The following is a 22,572-nucleotide window of genomic DNA, read 5'->3' as shown; positions in this document are numbered from 1 at the left end:
CACAGATGCATTATGTTTAGATATGGGGTCACCTTTCAACTCTGCCTTTTTAAAAGTACATGAATGTGTCTTAAGTTGCTTTCTCATACCTCTACCAGGAATTATTCTATGTAGAGGCAGATGTCTCTCAGATCAGATGTCCTCAAGGTTAAAGAGTATTTTAAGTAGTAATGAAAATGGGAATGTATCTCATTACTGCTGATTTGACACCTGCTCTTAGATTTCAATAAATGCTTTTTTTAAAGAGTGGTATTTAAATTGTGATAGTTTTAAATATCTGAAGACTTTTCTTCTACAAATATTTCTGGTGTTCTGATGATTCTGCAAAAGCAGCATAGTTATAAACAAACCTGTGCTTTCAATCCTTAACTAACTTGGATTACAGTGAGATTTTGTTCAAAGGTCCTTCATAGGAGTTAACATTGTACACGATGACTTAACATGAGGTTTGATAAGACAGTTGCCTAAGTGTTTGTTAATGAATAAGCTCAAAACTTCAGCTTCATGGGATGCCAGCTACAAAGTCACATGCCTTTTTTTTTTAATGCATGTCAAAATATGACAATATATTACAGTGTACACAGTCTTGTTAAAGATACTTTAGTCAACAGAACAGTATAATGAAAGCAAATTCCACTCTGGTGTTGATGTTCTCATTGAATAATTCTCTTCCTCTTCTTCCCCCCCCAACTGCATGGAACAACTTCACTACAGATCAGTTAAGATTGTCTTGAATTTTCTGTATAGGTGACTTAACTTTTGTGGGCTTGGACTTTTTCTGAACTAAGCAGTTGGATAATACTGAAGTGACAGTCTCTTCCATGTATTTTGCAAGACACAATAGGCATCACATAAAAGGCTCAGCAAATCATTTACTGATGTTGGAGAGCATTGGGTGCACTATGTTCTCCTAAATGTGGTTTCATTGTGATCTCCTTGTGTATTTTATCGTGAGCTTTGGGAAGTATAGTTTATATTTTTCAGTTGGTAAAGCTAGTGTTGCTGTAGGGCAGAGGTCTGTTTGGTTGATCTATCTTGAAGAGTAACATAACAAAATAACTTCATTGTACTGGATGTCACTCCTGTATTTCAGAGCTTTCAGCCAACACAGCTGCCTTTGCTAAAAGTGCTGCCATGTTAGGTAATTCTGAGGACCACACTGCTCTATCTAGAGCTTTGTCTCAGCTTGCAGAGGTTGAGGAGAAGATAGATCAGTTGCATCAAGAACAAGCTTTTGCTGATTTTTATGTGTTCTCAGAACTGCTTGGTGACTACATTCGTCTTATTGCTGCAGTAAAAGTAAGTACTGCTAGGAAAAATGCTTAATTTTTGTGTTTAGGGTCACACTTTGCAATTTGTATATTTGTCGTGGTTTAGCCCCAGCCGGCAACTAAGCACCACGCAGCCGCTCGCTCACACCCCCTCCCGCAGTGGGATGGGGGAGAGGATTAGGAAAAAAAACCTCGTGGGTTGAGATAAACACGGTTTAATAGGACAGCAAGAGAGAAGGAAACAACAATGATCATACCAACAAAGGAATGTACAAGAACAAGTGATGCCCAATACAGCGATTGCTCACCACCCAGTGATCGACAGCCCATCCCCGAGCAGCGATTTCCGCCCCCCGGCCAACTCCAGTTTATGTACTGGGCATGACGTCGTATGGTAGGGAATATCCCTTTGGCCAGTCTGGGTCAGCTGTCCCGGCTGTGTCCCCTCCCAGCTTCCCGTGCACCCCCAGCCTCCTTGCTAGCAGGCCAGCAGAGGAAACTGGACTGTCCTTGACTGCTCAGCAACAACCCAAAACACCAGCACATTATCAACAGTTTCTCATCCCAAATCCAAAACACAGTCTCACACTAGCTTCTGTGAAGAAAACCAGCTCTATCCTGGCTGAAACCAGGACAGTATCCACCCCTTATTCCATACCATTTACATCATGCCCAGGTCCTATACTTTTCAATACATTCCAATTATTCATTATTACTCTTCCTGTCTTTTAATATATACACACAGATATCACTTTCTTAGTCCATGGGCCATCACTTTAAAATGTCTATGGAGTTCAGTCAGTCCATGACTCTGGGCTTCATCCATCATAGCAGTCTTTCAGGGCAGGGGAGATGGTATGTGGTGTTGGATTGTCATCTGGCACGGTCCATGTCCATGATCTGCAGGTCGAAGATGTCGGTCTCGAGGGATTTGTTGGGCGCAAGCTGCTGAAGCCAGTTCTGGTTCCATCACTGCTGCACATTGCTTGGTTTCAGTGAAGCTCATTCTTCATCAGTCTGGGTGTTTCTTACTATAATACCATTGATATGGTAGATAGCAGCCATAGTAGTAATGTCATACTGTATTGTGTCACAATTAACATAATACAATTCAAATCATTGACTATTTTCACCCAAAATCAAGTCTCCTTGAGGTACACATCGGACTTCCCCATCCTTCCGCATTACCCACCAAGTGCACCCAGGTCCCTAGGCAAAGGCAATCCCACGAATGGGTTTGCCTTTTCCTAATGCAGGAGTAACCCAGACTGTCTTCCCCAGCATATTTCTCACGTGCACCACAGGGACTTCATCCCCTTCTACAGTACGTAAAAGTTTTGATTGGGCAGGGCCAGCTCTATTAGTAGATCCCCTAGTGTTGACTAACCAGGTGGCTTTGGCTAAATGTTTATCCCAATGTTTGAATGTCCCATCACCCATTGCTCTCAGGGCAGTCTTTAACAGTGCGTTGTATCGTTCAATTTTCCCGGAAGCTGGTGCATGATAGGGGATGTGATACACCCACTCAATGCCGTGCTCTTTGGCCCAGGTGTCTATGAGGTTGTTTCGGAAATGAGTCCCATTGTCTGACTCAATTCTTTCGGGGGTGCCATGTCGCCATAAGACTTGCATTTCAAGGCCCAGGATAGTGTTCCGGGCGGTGGCATGGGGCACAGGGTATGTTTCCAGCCATCCGGTGGTTGCTTCCACCATGGTAAGCACATAGCGCTTGCCTTGGCGAGTTTGTGGAAGTGTGATATAGTCAATCTGCCAGGCCTCCCCATATTTATATTTCAACCATCGTCCTTCATACCAGAGGGGCTTTAACCGCTTGGCTTGTTTGATCACAGCACACGTCTCACATTCATGGATAACCTGTGCAATAGCATCCATGGTCAGGTCCACCCCTCGATCCCGAGCCCATCTATATGTTGCATCTCTTCCCTGATGGCCTGAGGTGTCATGGGCCCACCGAGCTATAAATAATTCACCCTTATGTTGCCAGTCCAGATCCACCTGAGCCACTTCAATCTTAGCAGCCTGATCCACCTGATGGTTGTTTTGATGTTCTTCGGTGGCCCGACTCTTGGGTACGTGAGCATCTACATGGCGTACTTTTATGACTAGATTCTCTAGTCGGGCAGCAATATCTTGCCACAATTCAGCAGCCCAGATGGGCTTGCCTCTGCGCTGCCACTTGCTCTGCTTCCATTGCTGTAGCCACCCCCATAGAGCATTTGCCACCATCCATGAGTCAGTATAAAGATAGAGTACTGGCCATTTTTCTTGTTCAGCAATATCTAAAGCCAGCTGGATGGCTTTCACCTCTGCAAACTGACTTGATTCACCTTGTCCTTCAGCAGCTTCTGCGACTCATCGTATAGGGCTCCATACAGCAGCTTTCCACCTTCGATGTTTGCCTACAATACGACAGGACCCATCAGTAAACAGGGCATATTGCCTTTCGTTCTCTGGCAGTTCATTATATGGTGGAGCCTCTTCAGCACGTGCCACCTCCTCTTCTGGTGATATTCCAAAATCTTTGCCTTCTGGCCAGTCCATGATCACTTCCAAGATTCCCGGGCGATTAAGGTTTCCTATTCGAGCCCGCTGTGTAATAAGTGCGACCCACTTACTCCACGTAGCATCAGTCGCATGATGTGTAGAGGGGACCCTCCCTTTGAACATCCAGCCCAGCACCGGCAGTCGGGGTGCCAGGAGGAGCTGTGGTTCAGTACCAACCACTTCTGAGGCAGCTCGAACTCCTTCATATGCTGCCAATATCTCCTTTTCAGTTGGAGTATAGCGGGACTCAGATCCCCTATATCCTCGACTCCAAAACCCTAGAGGTCGACCTCGAGTCTCTCCTGGTGCCTTCTGCCAGAGACTCCAGGTAGGGCCATTCTCCCCGGCTGCCGTGTAGAGCACATTTTTAACATCTTGTCCTGCCCGGACTGGCCCGAGGGCTACGGCATGAACTATCTCCTGTTTGATTTGTTCAAAGGCTTGTCGTTGCTCAGGGCCCCATTTAAAAACGTTCTTCTTCTGGGTCACTTGATAAAGAGGGCTTACAATCAGACTGTCATTTAGAATATGCATTCTCCAGAAACCCACAACGCCCAGAAATGCTTGTGTTTCTTTTTTGCTAGTTGGTGGAGACATAGCTGTTATTTTGTTGATCACATCTGTTGGGATCTGTCGACGTCCATCTTGCCATTTTATTCCTAAAAACTGGATCTCTTGTGCAGGTCCTTTGACTTTACTTTGTTTTATAGCAAAACCAGCTTTCAGAAGGATTTGAATTATTTTCTTCCCTTTCTCGAAAACTTCTTCTGCTGTGTTGCCCCATACGATGATGTCGTCAATGTATTGCAGATGCTCTGGAGCTTCACCCTGTTCCAGTGCAGTTTGGATCAGCCCATGGCAAATGGTAGGGCTGTGTTTCCACCCCTGGGGCAGTCGATTCCAGGTGTATTGGACACTCCTCCAAGTGAAAGCAAACTGTGGCCTGCATTCTGCCGCCAAAGGGATCGAGAAAAATGCATTAGCAATGTCAATGGTGGTGTACCCCTTGGTTGCCTTTGACTCCAGTTCATATTGAAGTTCTAGTATGTCCGGCACGGCAGCGCTCAGTGGCAGTGTGACTTCATTCAGGCCACGATAGTCTACTGTCAGTCTCCACTCTCCATTAGACTTTCACACTGGCCATATGGGGCTGTTAAAGGGTGAGCGAGTCTTGTTGATCACTCCCTGGCTCTCCAGCCGATGAATCAGCTCGTGGATGGGGATCAGGGAGTCTCTGTTGGTGCGATATTGCCACCGGTGCACTGTTGTGGTAGCGATCGGCACCTGTTGTTCTTCAACCCTGAGCAACCCCACCACAGAAGGGTCCTCTGAGAGACCAGGCAAGGTGGACAGCTGTTTAATTTCTTCCGTCTCCAAGGCAGCTATACCAAAAGCCCACCGGTACCCTTTTGGGTCCTTGAAATACCCTCTCCTGAGGTAGTCTATGCCCAGGATGCACGGAGCCTCTGGGCCAGTCACAATGGGGTGCTTCTGCCACTCCTTCCCAGTTAGGCTCACTTCGGCCTCCAGTACAATCAGCTGTTGGGATTCCCCTGTCACTCCAGAAATACAGATGGGTTTTGCCCCTATATGGCTTGATGGCATCAGGGTACATTGTGCACCGGTGTCCGCTAAAGCCTTATATTCCTGTGGGTCTGATGTGCCAGGCCATCTAATCCACACAGTCCAATAAACTCGGTTGTCCCTCTCCTCCGCCTGGCTGGAGGCAGGGCCCCTCTAGTCCTGCTCATAGTACTCGTTACCCACTTCTTGTAAATAGGAATCAGAAGTCCCTTCAAGAGGATCAGAGGGGAGATCAGCTCTTCTATTCTTTCTGGGAAGCTGCCCACTGGAAAGTGGAGCGACGATTTTTCTGGAGGAACCTGAACCCCCCTTTGTAATTGTCTTTCCCTGCAGCTCGCGTACTCGTGCCTCTAGGGTCGAGGTAGGTTTTCCATCCCACCTCCTCATGTCCTCTCCGTAGTCACGCAATTGAAACCACAGGGTGGCTCGTGGTGTGTATCCTCTATATCTTCTCTCTTGAACAGAAGAGCGCTTACTCCTAATGGCTGAGACACTGGTCCGTATGGGTGGACGGTAGGGCATATCGTCTTTGAATTGCCGGAACTCCCGGGACAGTTTCTCTACAGCAGAGACGCAGGCCCGTAGGGAGGAAGAGAGACTTTCTTTGTATTGCCGGAGTTGGCCAGCCAATTCATCCACCGTTGGTCTCTCTCCGTCTTTCCAGGCCATTACTGCTAATGAGTTGGCATATGATGATGGTGCACTCCGTACAAACTTCCGCCACATAGGTCGCGTGCAATTGACTTCATCTGGATCTTTGGATGACTGTCCATTGTCCAAGTCACCATAAATCACTTCCAGCATAGCTAGCTCCCTCAGGTACTGGATACCTTTCTCCATGGTGGTCCACTTGCCTGGGTGACGTAGAACATCTTGAAGGGATACCTTTCCTTCAAACCCAACAGGAGTCGTCTCCAGAGGCTGAGGACTCGTGCACCTTTTCCAATTGCTTTGTCAATGCCCCCTTCTCTAGAAAGGGATCCCAGCTGCTTGGCTTCCCTACCCTCTAATTCCAGGCTACTGGCCCCATTGTCCCAGCATTGGAGCAGCCAGGTGACAATGTGCTCACATGGACGACGGCTGAAATCCTTTCGCATATCTCGCAATTCACTCAGGGATAGAGATCGGGTAGTTACCATCTCTTTTATGAGTTCTTCCTCTTCCTCCTCTTCAAGCGATGACTCGCTCTCTTCCCTCTTCCGTCCTTGTGATGGCCCTGCTTCAGAGCACTCTGCCTCCTCACTCTCTTCCTCTGGCTCCTTCTTAGCAGAATCTTCCTCCTCCCTTACTAAATGAGCTGACTTCCGCTTCCAAGATTTCTTCTTTTGTACAGGGGCAACTGATACAGGGATGGGCTGGTTCTCTGGTTCAGCTGCAACAGTCTGAGTAGCTACAGTGCCTGTTGCAGGGGTTGGAGTAGTCACAGTGCCTGCCACAGGGATTGGAGTAGTCACAGTGCCTGCCACATTGCCATCAGACCCAGAGAGCCTCTCTCCCCTTTGCATAGTGTTAAATAGAGCTCGGTAGGCATGGGCCAGGCCCCAGCACATTGCAATGATTTGTGTCTCCTTGGAACTGCCAGGCTGACAGCATACTTCTTCCAAATATTCTGCTAGTTTATCAGGATTGTGCACTTGTTTGGGAGTGAAGTTCCAAAACACCGGAGGTGCCCACCGCCCCAGGCATGTGCCCATGCTGTTCCACACACCCTGCCATTCATAACTATCCAGCCTTGGGGCAGATCTCCGGGTGATATTCTTAAATTGCTTGCTAACCTTAGACAAAACCGAAACAATGTTCCCCAGAAGTAGCAATAGAGGTATTTTAACTACCCAAGGGTGTTCGAAATACTGAAAAATTATTGTGATGAAGGAGCAAATGTTATGATAGAAGGTAGCAAAGGTACCATTCTGCATTTCCTCCATAAAAAAACTTTCAGAGGCAGAAATATAATTGCTAATCGTCTCCACAAGACAGTAGCCAAACTACAGTAACGGCTTTAGTACAGAGCTCAGATGATACCACATTAAGCTCAAGGTCAGTGCTCTAAAAACAAAACTCACAGGCGAGACATTGCTAATCATTGCAGAGTGCAGCAGCCCGCAGAAACCAACACTGATCCTTAACATGTACAGCAAAGACGAGAGCATCATGCAAATCAAATAAACTGATATTGTGACCTGCAACCGTTATTATCTCAAGCCTCGTGCCCCATGTTGGGCACCAAAAAGGACTGTCGTGGTTTAGTCCCAGCCGGCAACTAAGCACCACGCAGCCGCTCGCTCACTCCCCCTCCCGCAGTGGGACAGGGGAGAGAATTAGGAAAAAAAACCTCGTGCGTTGAGATAAACACGGTTTAATAGGACAGCAAGAGAGAAGGAAACAACAATGATCATACCAACAAAGGAATGTACAAGAACAAGTGATGCCCAATACAGCGATTGCTCACCACCCAGTGATCGACAGCCTGTCCCCGTGCAGCGATTTCCACCCCCTGGCCAACTCCAGTTTATGTACTGGGCATGACGCCGTATGGTAGGGAATATCCCTTTGGCCAGTCTGGGTCAGCTGTCCTGGCTGTGTCCCCTCCCAGCTTCCCGTGCACCCCCAGCCTGCTCGCTGGCAGGCCAGCACAAGAAACTGGACTGTCCTTGACTGCTCAGCAACAACCCAAAACACCAGCACATTATCAACAGTTTCTCATCCCAAATCCAAAACACAGTCTCACACTAGCTTCTGTGAAGAAAACCAGCTCTATCCTGGCTGAAACCAGGACAATTTAAGGTAAATGGCCAGGTTGGATGGGGCTTTGAGCAACCTGATCTAGTGGAAGCTATCCCGGCCCATGGCAGGGGGGTTGGAACTAGATGATCTTTAAGGTCCATTCCAACCCAAACCATCCTATGATTTTATGAATGTTTGTATGCATTTGCACACTTCATTACACAGTTAAGACTTGCTTAGTTTTTGCCTGAAATTCCAATCAAGTAAAATGAATGAATCCATGATCAGTTATTCCCATGATAAAAAATTGTTGTGACAAAAAATGGGCATGGATTAATAGGATCCAGACAAAATCTAAATGGTGAATATTTTCTAATTAGAGCAATATTAATTGTGCAGAGTATTTAGGGACACCATACTAGTTAGCATGCTGTCCATGTTTCTTTCAGGTAACTGTTTTTTACAGTATGCTCCTAAAATGTTTTCAAGAACATAATTTGGCCATATTAGGTAACCAGTAGTTTCAGTAAAAAAGCAACAAATATCACTTGTGGATCTACATCTCATTAAAGAAAGTATTTAGTTTTGGTATACAGCATGATTAGGTTTTTACATTGGGAGGGGTTGTACTGGGTTTATGTGGCAAGGTTTTGGTAGTGAGGGGCTGCAGGGGTGGTTTCTGTGAGAAGAGGCTAGGGGCTGCCCCATGCCAGACACAGCTTGTTACAGACAGCTCCCCAATGGACTTACCGCTGGTCAGAGCTGAGCCAATCAGCAAAGCTGGTGGTACGTCTGTGAAAACATATTTAAGAAAGGACAAATTGCTGCTCAGCAGAGTGTCTGTGTGAGGGGGAAGTGTAAGAAACAATCCTGCAGACACCAAGGTCAGAGAAGAAGGAGGAGGTGCTCCAGGTGCTAGAACAGGTATTTCCCTGCAGCCTGTGGAGAGGACCACACCTGAGCAAGTGGATATGCCCTGAAGGAAGCAGGAGAGCTCTACTGGAGAGCCCATGCAGGAGCAGTTCTTGAAGGACTGCACCCTGAGGGAAGGACTCATGCTGGAGCAGAGTAAAAGTGTGAGGAGGAAGGAGCGGCAGAGAGGAACTGTTATGAACTAACTGCAACCCCCATCCCACCTGTGCTGCTCAGGCAGGGGGAAGGTAGAGGGTTGGGAATGAAGGAGTGAAGTTGAACCTGGAAGAAGGGGGGGGTGTTTTAATTTTTGTCTTTGTTTCTCACCATCCTACTCTGTTTTTTATTGTCAATAAAATAATCTTAGAATCATAGAATAGTTTGGGCTGGAAGGGACCTTTAAAGGTCAGCTAGCCCAATCCCCCTGCAGTGAGCAGGGACATCTTCAACCAGATCAGGTTGCTCAGAGCCCCGTCCAACCTGACCTTGAATGTTTCCAGGGATGGGGCAGCTACCACCTCTCTGGGCAACCTGTGCCAGTGCCTCACCATCCTCACCTTGAAAAATTTCTTCCTTATATCTAGTCTAAATCTACCTTCTTTTAGTTTAAAACCATTACCCCTTGTCCTACTGCAAAAGGCCCTGCTAAAATGACTGTCCCCATCTTTCTTATAAGTCCTCTTTAAGTATTGAAAGGCCACAATAAGGTTTCCCCGGAGCCTTCTCTTCTCCAGGCTGAACAACCCCGACTCTCCTAGCCTGTCTTCATAGGAGAGGTGTTCCAGCTCTCTGATCATTTTTGTGGCCCTCCTCTGGAACCCCTCCAACAGGTCCATGTCTTTCCTGTGCTGAGGGCTCCAGAGCTGGATGCAGGACTCCAGGTGGGGTCTCACTAGAGGGGCAGAATCACCTCCCTGGACCTGCTAGCCACACTTCTTTAGATGCAGCCCAGGATATGGTTGGCCTTCTGGGCTACGAGTGCACATTGCTGGCTCATGTCCAGCTTTTCATCCACCAGTGCCCCCAAGTCCTTCTCAGCAGGGCTGCTCTCAATCCCTTCATCCCCCAGCCTGTATTGATACCGGGGGTTGCCCCGACCCAGGTGCAGGATGCTGCACTTGGCCTTGTTGAACCTCATGAGGTTCACATGGGCCCATTCCTTGAGCTTCTCCAGGACCCTCTGGATGGCATCCCATCCCTCAGGCATGTCAACCCCACCACTCAGCTTGGTGTCGTCTGCAAACGTGCTGAGGGTGCACTCGATCCCACCGTCTATGTCATTGATGAAGATATTAAAGACTGCTGGTCCCGATACAGATCCCTGAGGGACACCGCTTGTCACTGATCTCCATCTGGACATTGAGCCATTGACCACTACCCCCCAGATGCGACCATCCAATCAATTCCTCATCCACCCAACAGTCCACCCATCAAATCCATCTCTCTCCAATTTAGAGAGAAGGATGTTGTGGGGGACCGTGTTAAAGGCCTTACAGAAGTCCAGCTAGACGACATCTGTAGCTCTTCCCTTGTCCATTGATGTAGTCACTCTTCCCCAAGTTGACTCTGTTTTTCCTGTGATGGTAGTTGGTAAGTGATCTCCCTGTCTTTATCCTGACCCACGAGCTTTTTTTCATCTTGTATTCTCCCCCTGTCCTGTTGAGGATGGGGAGGGAGAGAGCAGTTGTGGGTGGGTGTCTGGCAGCCAGCTAAGGGTCAACCCATCACAGGGGTGTCTAAGAATTTTATCCAGAAATATGTTTGAACTTTTCAGACTGTCGGGAATATATTTATATATATTTTTATACGCACACATAATATATATAGTCATAGTCTGTATGTTATTATATATATTGTTATTCTGTATATTATATAGAATACATAATATATTAAAAATGTATACTTTAATTCTACTGCCTTCATCCATTGCTAGCAATAATGTACTGCCAGTTATGTGTATAGTCAATGAAAAAGATTGCTAGAATCTGTATTTAGAGAAGCGTTTGTGCATTATAGCACTTTGCAGTGTTCACTTTGGTAGTATTGTGATGGGACAAGGAACACAAAATGATCTGGAGCACCAAGGTGTCTGCTCTAAAGAGGGTTCTTGAATTCCCTCTTTTACTTTTTGATGGTATTTAGCTGTGCAAGCATGCTGTCAAATGAAATCCATGACACTGAATTTTCTTTTGAGTACACTTGTTCCAGTTTTATCCAGAAATGTCTTTTCCTAATAGGAATGTAAATAGCTTTAACAATTGCAATTGCTTAATAAATGCCCATGCTTACAGGGTGCGTTTGATCATCGAATGAAATGCTGGCAGAAATGGCAAGATGCTCAGGTCACTTTACAAAAAAAACATGAAGCTGAAGCAAAGCTCCAACTTGCCAACAGACCTGATAAACTGCAGCAAGCTAAAGATGGTATAAAAGAGGTAATGTTGTCAAGTATTTATATTATTCTGGAGGCCAGACTTTTTGTACTGATTCATTTAGTCCCCATTAATGCACTATTATATACAATTTTTGTTTATAAATCACATATTTGCTATTTTCCATATCTACTGAAACTATTAAAATGAATTTATTTAAAATATGAGATGTGCACAGTTATTACCCATTCTGAGATATGTAAGGCAGTCGAATACTGTCTCTGCAGAGTCTGGGAGATGGGAGGAGGGGAACATGAACAAGTTTAAAAATGCTTTTAACTGTTGCAGATGACTTGGGTAGTCAGAAGAACATCTCTTGACTTCCAGAGCTAAAAAGACTAATGGAGAACTGTTCTCATGTTTTGCTTAATGATCCAGCATATCTTCTTATATTATTTTAAAATATATATACACATATATTATAATTTCAGTAAAAATCTAACATGTTGAAGTTACATGAATTATATACTTTTTCTAACATGCTTCACTAAGGAAATTGAAGAGGTATGACAGCTTAATTATTTAACATTAATGCATTCTAGTTATGCATCACTATTTTCTCATGAAATAATGGAGAATATCATTGCAGTTTGCAATTTCTTATGCACTTTATTTTGTTTGTCTGCCTCATTGGTCACTAACCCAAGCTGCTTTGTTTTTTCTGCACTTCAATATATTTTATGTACAGTGTTGAAGTTGCTTATTAACATGGCTTTCTTTTTTTTCTTTAAAAAGGCCCTTGTTGACTGGGAATAAAAGTGTCACTCTTTTGTGACCACATTCTTGCTGGTTGGCTCTCTTGATGTCATCCATCACCATGCAAGTGAGCTGGAACTCATTGGCAAAACTAATTCCTGAGTGTTTGGAGTAGTAGGAAATACTCAATGACCCTTTCTCATTTTTAATATAAAAAGAATTAATGATGTTGTTCCTGAAGGATTTCTTTTTCCTACTTTATCATGTGTTTAGAGAAGGTCGTTAGTAAACCCAGAATTTGAATATGCTGACAGAAAATTACTGTGTCCACTGAAATATACTCAGAGTTGCTGAATTCTTTAATAGTAGTCCTTTTGGCAGAGATAACGAAAAGTGGAAGCCTATGCAGCTTGAGCTTCATCTGTGACCTCAGTTCCTTTGTGCAGATAAAAGGTAAAAGAGTAGTCCTTAAAACCCCATATTAAACAAGGGGATTTTTCCTTGTTAGAAACTGTTAAGATGGGAAACTTATCCAGTGATAATTGCTACAAACCCTGGTGTTTGGATATGATAAAACTAGGATGTGGGCCCATAGGCCTATAGAGGCTTTCTCTGAAGTCTCGGGCACCTCTAAGTTGCTGTAATAGGAAGGCACAAGTTATTTCAGAGGAGTCTTAATCTCTCTTTTCCTGGAATGACTTTTATATTGTTTTTGTTATTAGCTAACTCTCTAGGCTGTGCACATATTAGTGTTTCCCTGAAGCACATCCTGTTATGACTTATTGCATAGCTCTTTAAGTGTACATCTGAAAAGACAATAAGGGAACATTGAATAAATACAGACTAAAAACACAAATAGCTCAAGATATTTATTTGAATAGATGTTCATTACATAACACAACAGTAAGATGACACTGCACCACAAAATGCTCTTGTGATTAAATAGCACCACTAGATTGCTAGCAGGAATATACTATATTGGTGTACGTTGCTTCCTGGCTGCTTTTATCTGAGGAAGATAACTGTTACCAGATCTATTAGCTCCCATAATTCAGTTAGTATGTTGAGATTAACAGATGCATGCATATGTCTGAAGTGTCAGGATGATAGCTTTTTTCATGATATACTTGCACAGATGGTTTAAATTTAGCAATATAATAGTTGCATAAAAGCAGGTGCAAAGGAAAGTCTAGTAATGATAAAGTAATATAGCTGGTAATGCTTTCTTAATTGTGTAGCTGGATGTCTTTTGACATAAAATAAGGATAAACATGACCAAGTGTTTTGTAGTATTGATATTAATGCTTTCTTCCCAGTATGGCAAAACCCTACACTTCATCTGAATTTTCCTTCTGTGCTCTTGCATTTTTTTTTATTCCTGCTGTCTCTTAAAACAGTCCCCACTGAGCAAGAGAGCTTGTGCTTTGACTTGCCTAAATAACATACGTTCTGACCAATAAACACATCCCTGTTAGCTTTTCACCTGCAGCAGGAATATGACAAAGATAAACATTTACTTGACCGTAGGCAGAGATGAAGATTTAATAATCTCTTCTGCGAATAGGAAAGTACAGGCAACTATTTTTTGTGACTTTTTCACATTTGATTGAACAGGTAAGAAAATGTAAAGGTTTAGGTTCCTTTTATAGCAGTGTTTATAAAGGGAATGGCTAATAAAGCTTTAGAGATCCTTTTTCTTTGCTAAAGAATCTTTAATTTTTTTGTTGCTAAATATTAGTTAATAACAATATTAAGATTTTTTATATTTGGTATACAGATAACATTACCTTAGGGATATCTTTTTTTAACTGATCTGATGACATCCTTCTCTATAAATTGTTGTTTTGAAATTATTGTACTGAGACTTTCCCTTAAGTATGTCAAAAACCAAATAGGTGCTTTTCAACTCTTGAATGACTATCACTAATATGCTAAAAAAAAGTTCAGATACCGATAGACTGAGCAGAGAACACAGTCTTATATCTGCATGTTTTTCCTTTGCCAGTGGGAGACAAAAGATCAGCAAGGGGAAAAAGATTTTGAACAGATCTCCAAAACCATTCGTGAGGAAGTGCAAAGATTTGAGGCATGTATAATTTTGTCCAAATAAATTACAGTTTTGTTTTAGATAATATTGATGTTCCAAGCAAACTTGGTTAAGAGGTTAATCTGCTATAATTATTTAATTTATTAACAGAGGGAACGAGTGAAAGACTTTAAAACTGTTATTATCAAGTACTTAGAATCATTAATGCAAACACAACAGCAGGTAAGAAATTTTAAGATTTTTGTACAAGTTAATACTTAATACGTTCCATATTAGGTTAGTTTAAAAAGGCAGGCTTTAAGTATAGCAGTTTCTAAAACATAGAGAACTAACTCTAGTCTGTAATATATTGCAGGAGAACATAGTGATTGCTGTTTCCCAGCTATTACTGTTCTCACTTGCATAGCCCTAATTCAGGGGAGCAAGAGAGAAGCTTTGTCAGGGAAGTGGGGGGGAATGGAGGATCTTATAGACTCATAGAATCGTTTAGGTTGGAAAAGACCTTTAAGATCATCGAGTCCAACCATTAACCTAGCACTGCTGCCAAGTCCACCACTAAACCATGTCCCTAAGTATCACATCTACATGTCTTTTAAATACCTCCAGGGATGGTGATTCAACCACTTCCCTGGGCAGCCTGTTCCAGTGCTTGACAACCCTTTAGGTGAAGAAATTTTTCCTAATATCCAATCTAAACCTCCCCTGGTGCAACTTGAGGCCATTTCCTGTTGTCCTAACATTTCTTACTTGGGAGAAGAGACCGACTCCCGCCTCACTACAACCTCCTTTCAGGTAGTTGTAGAGAGCGATAAGGTCTCCCCTCAGCCTCCTTTTCTCCAGACTGAACACTCCCAGTTCCCTCAGCCACTCCCCATAAGACTTGTGCTCCAGCCCCCTCACCAGCTTCGTTGCCCTTCTCTGGACATGCTCCAGCACCTCTGTCCTTCTTGTAGTGAGGGGCCCAACACTGAACACAGGATTCAAGGTGTGGTCTCACCAGTGCTGAATACAGGGGGATGATCACTTCCCTACTCCTGCTGGCCTTGTCTATTCAAGTAATACTTTTACTTGTAGATTGGAGTAAAATGCATTAAATATGTGCTTAGGCTTACTGAAGAGACTTGAATACTCAAATGCTTATCTGCTTTAAAAAAAAAAAAGTACTGAATATTGTACAGCAGTAAAACAGCTTTCAGTGACTCAGAATTAGGCCTGGTTCCCAAATGAGCGTCTGGAGTCTTTCCTTTTTTCAAACTGGGAATATAACCCTCCATCTTTGTTTAATAAAAAGAAAATAAAATAATTAAAAAACAAAACACCTTTAGAGGTAAGAATGGCAAACTCACCGTGTGAACAAATTCTGTATAACTATATTCTGTGGCAATGTGCTCAGTGTGTAAGAATAACTGTTTGCATGAGCAGATTTGTGTATTTATTACTTGTGGGTTTTTTGCATCATGTAATAATGTGAATGGATAATTAATGAATGGACAATGGATAATGTGAATGGAACCATCTGTGTTCTTACTTTGACCAGTGGAGACAAATTCAGTACAAGAGGAGGAAGGTGTATGTGTGTTCTTTTCCAACATTCAGTATTTAAACTAAGGTGGGGTTTTTTTCCTTCTCTGCAAGCTAATAAAATGCTGGGAGGCATTCCTACCTGAAGCCAAATCCATTGCCTAAAAGAAGACTGTTCCAAATAACAAGAGACTCTGAATGTTTATCCTGGATAAAAACTAAATTCCACACTGAAATCACTTCAAAATCATCCAAATAAACCACTATATATTTTATGAATTAACACGTGGTGGTTTTATATATCACAACATTTTATTAACAAGCTGTATGTCATGACCCTCTTTGAAGTGGACTGTGGCATGTTGTTCTGCAATACATTGCTGAATTGAACACTACTTGCACCAAAATGTGCACTGTAAGGCCAGAAAGCAGATATTTTTGTTCTTTACAATAGTGTTCTGTAGTATGTTTACCTGATCTTTGAAACAAATTTAATTGCATTGATTAATGTTCACTTACACATTCCTGTACAAAATCATGTTTCTGTGATTACGATAATAAAGAAATGTATCTTGTGAAACATTAAACTCTTTTTTTGTTTCTCTAGATATTTACTGGTGTTCTTAAAAGTAGCTTTTATAACAGATTTAGATTAAATCAAAGGCAGTAACACATAGAATCATTGAATGGTTTGGGTTGGAAGGGATCTTTTAGAGATTGTCTAGTCCAGCCCCCTTGCAGTGTGTCAGTTGTCATGCATTGAGCATGACAGCTTCACACAATATCATATGCTTGCAAATGGGCCTGGCCTCAGCACCCTGAGACACATTCTTTGGTATCTGATTCTTGGCCTGTGATTTGTCCTGTCTCTAGTGCTATCAGCATAAAGTAATTTTAATAGATTCTGATAGTTTGCTTGCGGAAGGTAAAGAATGCACTATGGATTGTGTCAGGTAGCTTTCTATGGCATGTAACATGGTAGAGGCCCTCATGATGGTGATAACCAAACAAAGAGTATGGAAAAATAAGAACCCTATTTTGAGTGGTATTTAATTGCCCCCCTTCTCAACACTCTGCTGTGGATATCTTTGCTAACTCAGGTTCAAAAACTTAGCTGTTTAACAAAGCAATGTTATTTGTGCTTAATAGTTGTTCACAGGTGGAATATATAGACAAAAAAACAGTGGCATTGTTTCTCCCTATTCAAAAAGAAAAATATTCAAGAGATGTAAAAATATTAAGTAATACACCAAGGTAATAACACCAAGGCTAGAGAAGGAGGAGGATGTGGTGCTCTATGGCAGAGCAGATATTCTCTGCAGCATGTGGAGGACTTGTGACTGATCTGTTGTATATTCCAGAAGGAATTGCAGCCCATGGAGAACCCATGCCAGAGCAGAGCAGAAGTGTGAGAAGAAAGGAGGGGCAGAGATAAACCTTATATACTGAGCAGAACCCCCCACCCCCCTATACCTCGTGCACCACTCGGGGGTAGAGGAGTCTGGAGTGTAGCTGAGCCAGGGAAAGGGGGGAGGAAAGGTGGTGTTTTAATGTTTGTCTTTTTGTTTCCGACTACCCAAATCAGTAATTAAATATCTATTTTAATAGGCTATAAATTAAGTTAATTTTCCCCAAGTTGAGTCTGGTTTGCCTGTGATGGTAATTGGTAAGCAATCTCCCTGTCTTTATCTTAGCCCAAGAGCTTTCTTGTTCCTGTTCTGCCTATTTTCTTTCCCACCACCCAGCCCTGCTGAAGGAAGGAGTAAGCAAGCTGCTGGGTGGGAGTTTGACTGTTAGCCAAGGCTAACCCACCACAGTCGGTGTTAATTATTTGGAGATTAAGTATTCCCTAAATTATGTTCTTTAACACTGTAAAAAAGAAAAAAGCTTGTATAATTCATACAGAAATTTATTTATATGCTCTAGAATATAGATTTGTGAAGTTACTTCATAAATTTTGGTTACAACAGTTATTTGGGAATTTTTAGATAACTAAATCTTTTGACTGTTTAGAATAATTTACTTGCATTATGAAAGAAGTATATGGCATACTTTTTACTCTTCCTTTGATACCACTTAGTTGATATTATTTTACTATTGACGACTCTGATCTTTGCATCATTTCTTTTCATCTGACATCCTTAATTAATTACTGTTTGGTTTTGGAGTCTGCAGAATAGCTCTTGAGAATTCTGCTGGCACCAGTTGATTAATGTGAAGTTGTTAATGTTAGTGATTTCATCTAAGAAACATTCAAAAACCATGTCAGGATTCTGTTCTTTAAAACTGTCAGATCATTAAACCTTGTTATTTTGAACATGTTAGTTTGAGTTAAGAAGGATTTCTCTGGAAAGCAAAAAATCTTTTAGTGAGTCCTGTGGGAAGATCAGATTTTTATTCAATTGTTGTACATTAGTATGGCATACATGCCCATGCTTTAAATATTTTACTTTTTTAAAAAATGTTCTTATTACTATTAATGGTAACTCTGAGGAATATATAAAACTGCTTGAGCACAAACCATTTCTTTCTAGTTTTACAAAGGGAATTTCTAGCAGCAGTGTAACTGAGCACCCCACTAGCTAGTCTGTGTAAGTCTGTTGTTTTCTTACATACTTCACCTTCCATATTTGCTTAGCAGTTTTCCTTAACTAAGCAAAATTTTAAAATGAGCCTGCATTTTTCTCTTTCTGTTCCAAATATATTTTTAAAATACTATCACGTTATACAGTTCCTCAGAGGAATTTTGGATTAGGATCAGAACTCACTGTCATTGTAAATGACATTGCAAATTAAAAGAGAAAAGGAAAGTTGTAGGGCTTTTTTTGTTTCGTTTTTTTTTTTAAGCTCGAGGTAGATCAACTGTGGGAAATATGTTTTGGTTTTCCTTGGTGGTCTGTTCAAGGTCCCTGTATTGGGTCTGGCTGAGATGGAGTTAATTTTCCCCATAGCAGCCCTCATAGTGCTGTGCTTTGTACTGGTAGCTAGAAAGGTGTTGATAACACACCAGTGTTTTGGCTACTGCTGGGCAGTGCTGGCACAGCATCAAGGCTGTCTCTCCAACATTCCCCCCCAAAGGCCAGTAGGCTGGGAATGGGAAAGGTCTTGGGAGGGGACACAGCCAGGACAGCTGATGCAAGCTGACCAAAGGGATATTCCATACCATATGACATCAGCTCAGCAATAAAAGCTAAGAGACAGGAGGAGTGGGGGGCATTCGTTTTCCGATGTTTGTCTTCCAGAGCAACCACTACATGTACTGAAGCCCCGTTCCCAGGAAGTGACTGAACATCGCCTGCTGACGGGAAGTAGAGAATAAATCTTTTGTTTTCTTTTGCTTCCGCACGTGGCCTTTGCTTTCTGCTTATTAAACTGCCTTTATCTTGACCCACATGTTTGGTCATTTTTTCCATCTTAATTTCTCCCCCCCTGTCCTGCTGAGGAGGGGAATGATAGAGCAGCTTGGTGGCACCTGGCATCCAGCCAAGGTCAACCCACCACATTCCTGTATAAGCTGATGTTTTAATGACCTCAATGATGGAATAGAGAATGTGCTTATTTAAATTTGCCATTGACACCAAGGTGAAAGTGACTGTGAATGTTCTTAAAATCAAGAGTAGAATTAATAATAAACTTGGTAAATTGGAAAGATTATTTAAGAAAGGAAAAATGGGGTGCAATTCAATAGGAACTGTTGGCAAGCGCTGCATTTAGCAAAAATAATCAGTAGCCCAGAGTAAGATCCAACAGATTAGATAATAGTTCTTCCTGAAAGGATTTGGAGTTTATCATGCATTACAAACTGACTGTGGGTCACAAGCTGACCATGTCACTAATGTCATGCTGTTGCAAAAAAAGGCAAATACATGTTGGAGTTTTGAAAGATGAATATAAACTGTAAGAAAGAGGGAGTTATCCTTACCAATGACAAGTGGAATGTATACTGATCTCAAGTACCATGTCCAATTTTAGGTACTGCATTCCAAGAAAGATGCAAGTCAGTGGGAGAGAGAGACCACAGGAGAAAGCAATATAGGAGAAAATATTACTTATTACACTGCTTTCTAGATCTCTCATCAGTGAGAACAGAACACACTGGAGTTGTTCAGATCTAAAAAAAAAGGGAATGCTGAGTAGGAACTTTGTAACAATCCTCAATAACATAAAAGGCTGTTGCAAAGAGAGAGGAAACAAGCAATGTGTGGATTGGAGATGCTGTAGTCTTACACCCTACAATTTCTTGTCCTATCCACCAGAAGTAAGAAAGATTCATTAGGAAATGGTTTTGAGTAATAAAGATACTGCAGCATGGGGATAACTTCAGGAATAAGGTATGGAAACCCTGTCTTCACAGGGCTTAAATGTTTGTCAAGGGTAAGAAATACAGTTGATCCTGCCTTGAGACAGCAGAGTGAGTTAACTCACAGAAATATAGGGATAGAATAGACCTGAGAACTCTCAGTACTGGGAGAGCAAATAGACTAAACTATGCAGAAAACTTCAGTAAGCAAACTTTGTGGAGGTTTTGAAATCCAACTGACCATCTGTTCTAGGGTGGTTTCGAGGATTCCCAAGAAGGGTAGACACATATACACGGACTACAAGGGGAAAAGCAATAAGCGTTTATTAACTACAAGCATGTGTTACACTAAGGGTATCTTGCAAAGCAATTGTCTTACCGACCCGAGGACTGGGAGGAAGATGGCCCATCCGTACATTCTTGTGTCGTCTTGCGCCGCGCGCTCAGCCCAGCAGTCGGTAGGTGCCAGCTTTACGTGGGCGTCCCCACGGAGGCAACGGTGGCCATCTTTTAACCCTTCTGCTGCAGTTTTCTCACTGTCTACTTCTCACTCAGTGTCCCAACTATGGACCAAAATTCCATCTTTTAACCCCTCCGTATACATGCCACCACGTGGTCCATGGTTGGAACACAATGATATTCTACTATTCTTCTCACGGGCCAAAATTCCATCTTTTAACCACTCTGCTGCGGTTTTCTCGGCTATCTATTTCTCAGTCAGTGTCCAACCACGGACCAAAATCCCATCTTATAACCCCTCCATATACACCATCTCCTAGCAAAGTCTTCTTAAACCTTTTTTGTAAGCCTCCTCTTATAACTTAGTAATTTGTTCTTTGTGTTATTTGAAGAATTTTACTTCTGCCCATACACTAATCTTTTCTCACTTATCAATTATGCAGCTTTCTGAAACTCTTGAAAGATCACCCAAAATAGCTCTGTTCTCTTCTGTTCCAGTGCTGTTTCGTGCTGCTGTTCCCCACTGTTGATTTGTAAAAAAATTAAACCAGGACCTTCGTTTCTTCTGAGTTGACAGTCCTTGTGTTTTCTGTTGGTGTCTCATTACTGTCTAGATGGAAGACAAGGCAACAGTTAAGGACAAACAACCTGAAACTGTTGGGATCACCCTGCAAGGGCTCGACCTTAAGGAGAAGGAGCTGTGGCATTGACCTGCATGGCTCGACCTTAAGGAGAAGGAGCTGTGGCATTGAGAAGCTGGTAAACAGCTGGACACCTGCAGGGCTCAGCCTTGAGGAGAAGCAGCTGTGGTAAACAACTAAGAGGAAGTAAAGGAGCACGTGGACACCTGCAGGCAGCAAATCCTGACTGTGGAGAAGTGCGTGGTAACCAACCAGGACGTATTTTGTGGCGCATGAAAGAGCTGTAACTGCATAAAAAGCGGACACTTGTAGCAATAAAGGTCTTTGGCTTGAAACCCCGCCAGAGTCCGTGCCCTGTTACTCCACATGAAACTACAAGGAAGGCAATGCTATGCTAGGCATCACATTTGTTCATGTCTGGCCACTCTCTTGCACTATAGAAATCATAATGCATGGCATATACTCGATTCAGTGCAATAGAAAGAGTCTTTCCCTCCTTGGAGAATCTCTTACTGAAAATGAGCAGGGACATCTTCAACTAAATCAGGGTGCTCAGAGCCCTGTCCAACCTGACCTTGAATGTTTCCAGGGATGGGGCAGCTACCACCTCTCTGGGCAACCTGTGCCAGTGTCTCACCATCCTCACCTGTGCCAGCCTTTCACCACCCTTGTTGTGAAAAATTTCTTCCTTATATCTAGTCTAAATCTACCCTCTTTTAGTTTAAAACCATTACCCCTTGTCCTATGGCAACAGGCCCTGCTAAATGGTCTGTCCCCACCTTTCTTACAAGACCTCTTTAAGTATTGAAAGGCCACAATAAGGTCTCCCTGGAGCCTTCTCTTCTCCAGGCTGAACAACCCCAACTCTCTCAGCCTTTCTTCATAGGAGAGGTGTTCCTTCCCTCGGATCATTTTGGTGGCCTCCTCTGGACCCTCTCCAACAGGTCCATGTCTTTCCTGTGATGAGGGTTCCAGAGCTGCATTCAGGACTCCAGGTGGGGTCTCGCCAGAGCAGAGGGGCAAGGGGCCAGGGGCCTCCCTGGACCTGCTGGCCACGCTTCTTTGGATGCAGCCCAGGATACGGTTGGCCTTCTGGGCTGCGAGCGCACATTGCCGGCTCATGTCCAGCTTTTCATCCATCAGTACCCCTAAGTCCTTCTTGGCAGGGCTGCTCTCAATCCCTTCATCCCCCACCCTGTATTGATACCAGGGGTTGCCCCGACCCAGGTGCAGGACCCTGCACTTGGCCTTGTTGAACCTCATGAGGTTCACATGGGCCCATTCCTCGACCTTGTCCAGGTCCCTCTGGACGGCATCCCGTTCCTCAGGCATGTCCACCGTACCACTCAGCTTGGTGTCGTCTGCAAACGTGCTGAGGGTGCACTCGATCCCACCGTCTATGTCATTGATGAAGATATTA

General features: G+C 43.1%; 1 protein-coding gene across 1 annotated transcript in view; it reads left to right on the top strand.

Moving 5' to 3' along the window:
• Nucleotides 1-15,917, top strand: part of LOC309415044 (sorting nexin-2-like) — a gene marked incomplete at both ends in the record, with an annotated part of 78,019 nt that extends 62,102 nt beyond the window's left edge. Inside the window, 5 exons of the mRNA XM_082012435.1 lie at nt 1,094-1,299; nt 11,348-11,491; nt 14,190-14,270; nt 14,382-14,453; nt 15,867-15,917. Of these exons, the coding sequence (XP_081868561.1) occupies nt 1,094-1,299; nt 11,348-11,491; nt 14,190-14,270; nt 14,382-14,453; nt 15,867-15,917 (554 nt within the window). The remainder of the gene's footprint in view (nt 1-1,093; nt 1,300-11,347; nt 11,492-14,189; nt 14,271-14,381; nt 14,454-15,866) is intronic.
• Between the last annotated feature and the right edge of the window lie 6,655 nt (nt 15,918-22,572).

The sequence above is a fragment of the Phaethon aethereus genome (assembly GCF_964289735.1).
Source record: "Phaethon aethereus genome assembly, chromosome: W".
In the NCBI taxonomy this organism is placed as follows: Eukaryota; Metazoa; Chordata; class Aves; order Phaethontiformes; family Phaethontidae; genus Phaethon; species Phaethon aethereus.
This window is presented reverse-complemented; position numbering and strand designations above follow the sequence as displayed.